The sequence below is a fragment of the Pyrus communis genome, chromosome 4 (assembly GCF_963583255.1).
Source record: "Pyrus communis chromosome 4, drPyrComm1.1, whole genome shotgun sequence".
Taxonomy (NCBI): domain Eukaryota; kingdom Viridiplantae; phylum Streptophyta; class Magnoliopsida; order Rosales; family Rosaceae; genus Pyrus; species Pyrus communis.
In genome coordinates this window covers 28,526,486-28,533,910 of record NC_084806.1, presented here as the reverse complement: position 1 = coordinate 28,533,910, position 7,425 = coordinate 28,526,486, and the positions used below count along the sequence as shown (strand labels likewise).

The window sequence follows — 7,425 nt, the reverse complement described above, 5'->3', positions numbered from 1 at the left end:
TCCATCATCTTCCCAATATTTTCTTTGAAGATTCGAACATTCAACCTATGATAGGTTGCCCCTGCATTTTGAAGTCTGAAAGGAATAACTTTATAACAATATGTAACTCGGTCGATGATAAAAGATGTCTTCTCCATGTCTGGTTCGTACATCTTGATCTAGTTGTAACTGGAGTATGCATCCACTAAGCTTAGCAATTTCATATGGACAACCAACCTCCTTAGTGTGGGTTTGGCTTTGGCCTTTTATAAATTTAAGTAATCTCGTGCTTGAAATAAAAGCCAAATGAGTTTAGGCCCAATGGAACCGGAAGAACCCGAACTACCTTTTTAGCCAAAAAGTGATGTTTCATTGTTTCTACAATTTATTTAGACTTTCTAATTAATCATAACACTTAATTAATTCTATCATCCTTTAGTTATCTCATTAGACGAGTGTATTAGTGTATAATTTATTAGTATTCTAATTAGCGAGGCAGTGAGGTAATTGATATCAATCCAATTGATTAGTACGTATTCAATCATTAGTTGAATTAAAACTTATTTTTAATTTTCTTTCTACTTTGATTATTGGTTATTTAACCATCAAGAATGACCCACAAGCCATGAGTGACTTTTACAAATATCATGGTTACCCAACCAATGTAGAGTTTGGTTGGAGAACCTATTCAGTTAGAATTACAATGTAATTCAATCATTCTCTAATTCAATACTCTCAATCACAATACCTAGGTTACTTTATGTCAAACCCTAATGTGATTATACTATCTTATAGATATTTCGGCCGAAGATTCCCAAATCATATCTTAGAGTAATCATTCTCTCATACTGAGGATTAGAGACTCCTTATTGAACATTCACATGCCTCTGAGAATAAATCGCTGACCTCAACAGTGTATAGAACACAGCCAAGATAAGATGTGGTCATGTCTCATTATCAAATGATCAACAACGTATCCCAAGACAACTATGATGTCTCATGTCAAAGGACTACTTACATTATCTCAACCAGTAGAGTTACTTGCTGAACATGTGACTAGACCTCAATGCAAGTACTCTCGCTTAATTATGTTCAACGGACTTATTCCCTTAACGAACACCTACATACTTTTCTTAGTGTCCCTACACGAATGCCTTGAGACTATCCATCCTTCTCATTGAAGCAAACATAGTCCGTACTGGTCTATCCAGATAGTCAGCATTCCTCTGACAGTCCTATGACCAGGAACTTTTTGGAAATCATGGTTATGTGAAGAAGGTCTCTATAGTCTAACATTTTTTTATTACTTTTTCCATCAATCCATTGTACTGGATTCACTATTTGGATGTATATTGTTTATTGAGATAATTCTAAGAGTGACTTTGGCTTTTTGTTGTATTAGACTTTACCTATACATTCAGACATTATCCTAAAATGTTTCTTCCCAAGATTGACCTCAGGGCACATCTCCAACATGAATAACCAACATGGAGTCTGTTTCAACCCATAATGTTTCCAATGTTTAGCCCAAGTTATACACACAGCCTCAATGCAAGCAAGAATTTCTAAAGTAATTGAACTTACCAATATTGTGTTTGATGCAAAAACACCAAGTGCCCCACCCTCCAATGAGCAAAAAATTCCCACTAATACAACACGTTCGTTGGCACAAGACTCATCGATATTAACCTTAAGCCACCAAGTCATTGGCAATCTTCAAATGACTTGAATAAAGGATGGAGCCACGTTGAGAAAATAAGCAACATTGAAGAAGATGAACTACCACTAAAAACACACAAGAATCGAGTCATGAAACTGAGCTGCTAGCCAGCATTTTGCATAATCTAAGGAAACAAACTTGCCCTCAAACTGAATTTGATCGCGAAGAAACCAAATGCTCCATATAAAAGTACAAGCCACTATAATCCAAACTTTTTTAGTAAAGGTTGTAAGAAAAGTTTCACAAAAAACCTGTAACAATACTGATTGAACCACTAGAAAGGAACAAGGAAAAAGCTTCAACAACGAAGACCAAAGGCCCACAATCCAAGAGTATTCCATAGAATGTGTGAAAGAAACTCAACAGCTGAATTACAAAATGAGCAACAAGAAACCATTGAAACTCTCATATGTTGAAAAACCGTATTAGTGAGGAGGTGACTTTGTACACATTTGCAAATAGTTAGGCTTTGCCTTGGTTGAATTCAATGAGACCAAATGGATTCCCCCAAGGCACTTGGATATCAAAGTTAAGCAAGTGAAAATAAACTTATTTAGCTGCAAGGATACCCGACAGAGAACCAGACCAACATAAAGAGACTGAAGATGTCTGCAACAGAAGAGAAGTAGCTGCAATTAAGCAACAACTTCAAGAAAAATAGTGAAGAAATCCAACGGCAAATTCCCAATGAGAACCGCATATATAGTCTCTTAATAAGGCTCTGACCGTATAAGCAAGACTATCAAGGATGTAAAGGTGGGAAAACAAAGGCTTGCCCAACCAATTATCAAACCAAAAAGAAACTTAAGAACCATCACCCACAATCCATGTCGAATGTGAAGAAATAATAGGGAGAACCTTTTTAAAACCTAGCCACACTGAAGATTTTTTGTAAGTGGAAAGAGAAACCAAACCTCTATGCAAGAAGCGAGTACGCGTGAAGATAGCCAAATAGAGAGGAAGAATCCACCATATTTTAGCAACGCTTCAAAAGCAATGAGTGATTTAGAAGGGTCAAATCCTTTAACCCTAAGCCACCAAGATGCTTTGGGCGACAACAAATGAACAAACAAGTCAAGAAACTAGAAGAGTGCCACGAGAGTCTAGATCACCTAATCAGAAAAAATTCCTCATCCACCTTTGGACTTAATATGTTTATCCACATATATGATGTGAATCCCATTTAGATCAGTTGACTAGCTTTTTTCTTATCTTTTTTCATTAAGGTGATAGTTCAAATTTCAAAAACTCCACACAGTCATGCACAAGCTAGACTTTCTTGAGTGCTCTGAAGTTCCCGCCACTCTGAAGTTTTGGCAACTAAATGTTTGTTTAAAAATTAAAATTTAACTGTTAAAACCAGAGCACCAAATACTCCGGAGCACCCAAGAATTTTTGCGCACACACATATATGGATAAAGATAAGTCACATATAAATATATGGATAAGGTGCAACCCTATAAATCATCCCGGTTCAATTTATATATTTACATAGGCAACTATACATATGCCTCGGATTTGAAATTTGTCTTTTTAACTTGCAATATTCCACACTTCCTATGGTACACTTGATATATAGCCCTGAGTCATCGAAATTGCCCAAGATTATTTATGATTTGCAGTTGCCGTTGCAGACGATTTCCTGATATTCCCAACTCTATGACCATCCATTCTAGCTTTAGCAAAAACCCCATTTCTAGCAGATTTTGGTGATGCCGGCCAATGCCCATAAGCGACGGCCATGTCTTTCAAGTCTTGAAGGCTTTCAAGAGTCTCGATAATGGAAGGCATTCTAGGCCTGTCTTTGGGGTTCATGCTTATGCATTGTAATGCCAGATGGGCAATCTCCTTTGCTCCCTTAACGGAATACTGGCCGGCAAGTCTCGGGTCCATAATATAGCGCAACCTCCGACTACTATACATGTAAGGTTTTGCCCATTCAATCAGATTTTGCTCGCTCTTTGGTCTCGATTTATCCATTGCTCTTTTTCCTGTTAGCAATTCTAGCAGCACCACTCCAAAGCTGTAGATGTCACATTTTATTGTCAATTGCCCTGAAAATTGAACTTCTTCCAATGTCAATGCATTTGATTAAATCATCAACCAGTTTCATTAATTCGTAAAATTAATTAGTAACAATATCTTTCCCAATTTCTAAGGCTCCTGATATGCACACCTCGATGCACTGAAAATATAATCCCAAACGAGACCATATATACTAGAAGAAGAAAAGTTGGGAAGTATATACATAACATTTTCAAGTTATACCTGTTGAGACATATTCAGGGGCTGCATATCCATAGGTACCCATTACTCTTGTTGTGACATGTGTTTCTGATCCTTCGGGTCCCATCTTTGCAAGTCCAAAATCGGACAGCTTTGCTGTGAAATCCTACCAAATACAGAGTAAAATGCAGCTTATATAATACTTAAATTCCCTTGAATTAAAAGTAGGTTTCATTTTTGTCATTTTACTTTAGGAGCTGTATCAATAAAATATAAAAAATCATATTGCACTCCCTGTCACTTATTTTGCAGAATGTTTTATAATTAGTGCTATTTGACACTTACAGAATCTAGCAAAACATTTGAAGTTTTGAAATCCCGGTATATGACAGGTGTCTCAGCCCCATGCAAGAAAGCAAGGCCTTCGGCTGCTCCTGTTGCAATCTTTAATCTTGTGGCCCAAGGCAATGATATTGAAAGCCCTGCAGTTATAGCAGATATAATAATTTCCGCATGCATGCAGATGCAAATTGATAATTCTAAAACTAACTGTAAGTAGAAATAATTATGATAATGTGGTTGGAGAATGGAGATAATATTATGCAAACGCACTTTTGAATAAGTGATTCTCTAAGCTGCCTCGAGGCATAAACTCGTAAACAAGGAGTCTTTCCTCGTTCTCGCAACAGTAGCCAAGTAATTTCACCAAATTATGGTGCCTGAGCTGCCCAAGAAATATCACTTCTGCCTGCAACAAATTAACGAGTTATGAATAAATTTGTCAAAACTAACCCTAACTAACGTAACTGGAATAGTCCTTTTTTTTTTTCAAATCAAATCATTTGATTCGAGCTGTGAATTTTGAAGATTCGTCCACATACAATTATTCATTTATTTATGGCGCTTTAGTCAAAATTCTTTATATACAAAAATCTCAACAGGTTCCTCTTCAGATCTTTTGGTGAGGATCCTGAAGATCAGTGAAACGTGTTTGTTCATCATACATCGTACGGTCAGTTTTTGTCAAATACTGTTTGTGTTTAATTTTAAATAAAAATATTTAAAATAATTTATGACCGCACGATGTACAATGAACGGACACGATTCACAGATCTATATGATCTTCACAAAGAAGATCCGGATTCACAAAGATCTGGATTTGTTCGAAAAAAATTTATTTGTACTATTAAAAATGATAACTATTATCGTTATTAATCGAATTAACCCCGTCTTTATACATTAAATTAACCTCGTCTTTTTCTACTTAGTGCTTTATAATACCTAGTAATATCATCTTCCTTCATATGTTGGAGGTGATTTTTAGACACATTTTTTCGTTTTTCGACCTCTTTATTTTTAGTTATCGAATTAAATAAATTAAATGGAAACAAAGTACATAATTAAATAAGGTGTGTGAGAGACCAAAAAGAGTGAATGTTTATCATTTCCTAAACTATAAGTAAAATAAGAAAATCCTTACTAGCCATTCGCGGTGTCCTTGTAGGCCATCAATGTCGAGGAGCTTAATGGCAACGGCCTGAGCCTTCAAACCCTGCCTCAGATTCTCATCAATATAACCCTTATGAACAGTTCCAAACCCACCTTCTCCAAGTAAAAAATTGACCGAAAAATTCTGAGTCACAGCACGCAGCTCACTCAGTTGAAAATCATACAAATCCGACCCGAAAGACTCTGCAAGATCCTCGTTGATACGCATGGACGAAGAGTGGCTGAGATCGGAGAAAGACAACCGCCGGAAGGACGGCAGTTGAGCAACGTCCTTGGAGAAATCAGACCTTGATGGCCTGCACCTGCTGAAGTTGCCAAAGATTGTTTGGTTTTCAGATGAACAGCAGTTTGCTGTGAATGGTATCCAAGGCTTTGAGTGCTGCTGCTGCTGCTGCCGCCTCGTCATTATTGGAGGAGAAGAGAAAAGTTAGTGGAAACAGATATGCATTTGTTGCAAAGAATACCACCTGAACAATGGTTTCTTATTCTAGAACTGAGCAAATTAAGGAGGGAAAGAGGTGTACATCCTTACTTCAACTGCTCTAACCACTCTGCTAAATGGGGGAAGTGTATTTCGTTTGCAATCTGCTACTTTAACATTATATTTTTGTTGTGATTTGTCTTTAACGCAACGTCTTCATGCAGAAGGTTAAGAAATTCTGCAATTGAGTAAATCTTAATCTTTTTTTCTTTATGGACGCACACAACATGACCAAATTTTGAAACAAGCTCATCAACCCCACTTATATATGTGAGACCCACTTGGCTTATAAGGTTGATAAAAATTTGGTGGAACTACTCTATTGGCATGAGCAATTTATGATAAGGTACATATTATATAATCGAGCCAACTCGAGTACAACATGCTCAAGCTCCGGTCAGTTGAAATTGTTCTTGCTCAAGTGAAAAAGCTCGTAAATGCATGCTCAAGCTCAAGTCGAATGATATTTTCAAGCTTGAGCTCGATTCATTTGTAAACTAAACTTGAGCTTTTGTTTGGCTCGATTTATTGAGAATTAATATAAAAAATAAAAATTATAAAAAGTTGGTAGTAATATTGAATACATGCAAACTAAACTCCATATAATAAGCTAAATATACTTTGATATGACTGCATGTCCAACACATACGAGCTACTCACGATCGAGTATTATGAGCCGAAGATATATCATAGCTCAAGATAGGCTATATGTTCAAGCTCAGCTCATTTCGTTTATGAACCAAGCTTGAACAAGCAAAAACAAGCCAATTACACGAGTCAAACTCGAACCGTTCGAGCATTTTAGATCTAGTAGGAGTATCTAGCTCAAAGTTTATTGCCCAACTAGTTCATAGTGTACTACTTCTTTCATACCACTGCTAGAAATTAACACTTGCTCGACGAACCTAATTTCGTCAAGCAACTAAACTTTGCCCAACAATAAATCATTTGGTCGGACAAAAGCGGTCAGTGTTTTAGTTTTTTTTTTCAAAGACTTTAGGCTACGAAAATTTTCGACAGCCAAAGATTTCATGCCAAAGTAAAAAATTGGTGCATATTATGTCACATTTGTGTGAAGAACCTTCCAACTTTGATCGGGCAAATGTATATTTTATGATTTAGGGTTTAAGGTTTAAGGCTTATAGTTTGTTGGGCAAAAGTGAGGGACATTTTCACATATCCAATTCCTTCAATGATTTTCGTAGTCTGCAAAAGTAATTTTAACAATCCAACCATCAATGTAGTTATATATGCTCCGAGATTTTAGGATTTAACACGTGTCATAATTTAAAACATTTGCCAGACGAATTGGTCTGTCGGGCAACAATCTAATATTTTAGGGTAAATTACACTTTACTACCTCAACTTTGGGGTCAATTTCAATTTCTTACAACATCTTTAAAATATTTCAATTTCATACCTCAAGTACAATTTTATTTCAATATAATACATCCGTCACATTTTCCATCCATTGATCCGTTAAGAGCTAACATGGCTACCATATTTATGT

The 7,425-nt window shown here is 36.3% G+C and overlaps 1 protein-coding gene across 1 annotated transcript; it reads right to left on the bottom strand.

Annotated features, from left to right (window-relative positions):
• Positions 1 to 3,304: 3,304 nt before the first annotated feature.
• Positions 3,305 to 5,840, bottom strand: LOC137732309 (probable serine/threonine-protein kinase PBL15). The gene is made up of 5 exons (XM_068471617.1): positions 5,406 to 5,840; positions 4,538 to 4,673; positions 4,271 to 4,407; positions 3,968 to 4,091; positions 3,305 to 3,753 (listed from the first exon to the last, which is right to left on the bottom strand). The coding sequence occupies exons 1-5, from the start codon at positions 5,838 to 5,840 to the stop codon at positions 3,305 to 3,307; spliced, it is 1,281 nt and encodes a 426-aa protein (XP_068327718.1).
• Between the last annotated feature and the right edge of the window lie 1,585 nt (positions 5,841 to 7,425).

Excerpts from the sequence above, each read along its gene's own strand:
- LOC137732309 (XM_068471617.1), bottom strand. The coding sequence starts at position 5,840 with ATGACGAGGCGGCAGCAGCAGCAGCAGCACTCAAAGCCTTGGATACCA. Across the intron at positions 4,674-5,405 it reads AAGGACACCGCGAATGGCTA|GCAGAAGTGATATTTCTTGG; the intron begins GTAAGGATTTTC and ends AATTTGTTGCAG. Across the intron at positions 3,754-3,967 it reads CCCTGAATATGTCTCAACAG|GGCAATTGACAATAAAATGT; the intron begins GTATAACTTGAA and ends TTCAATTTTCAG.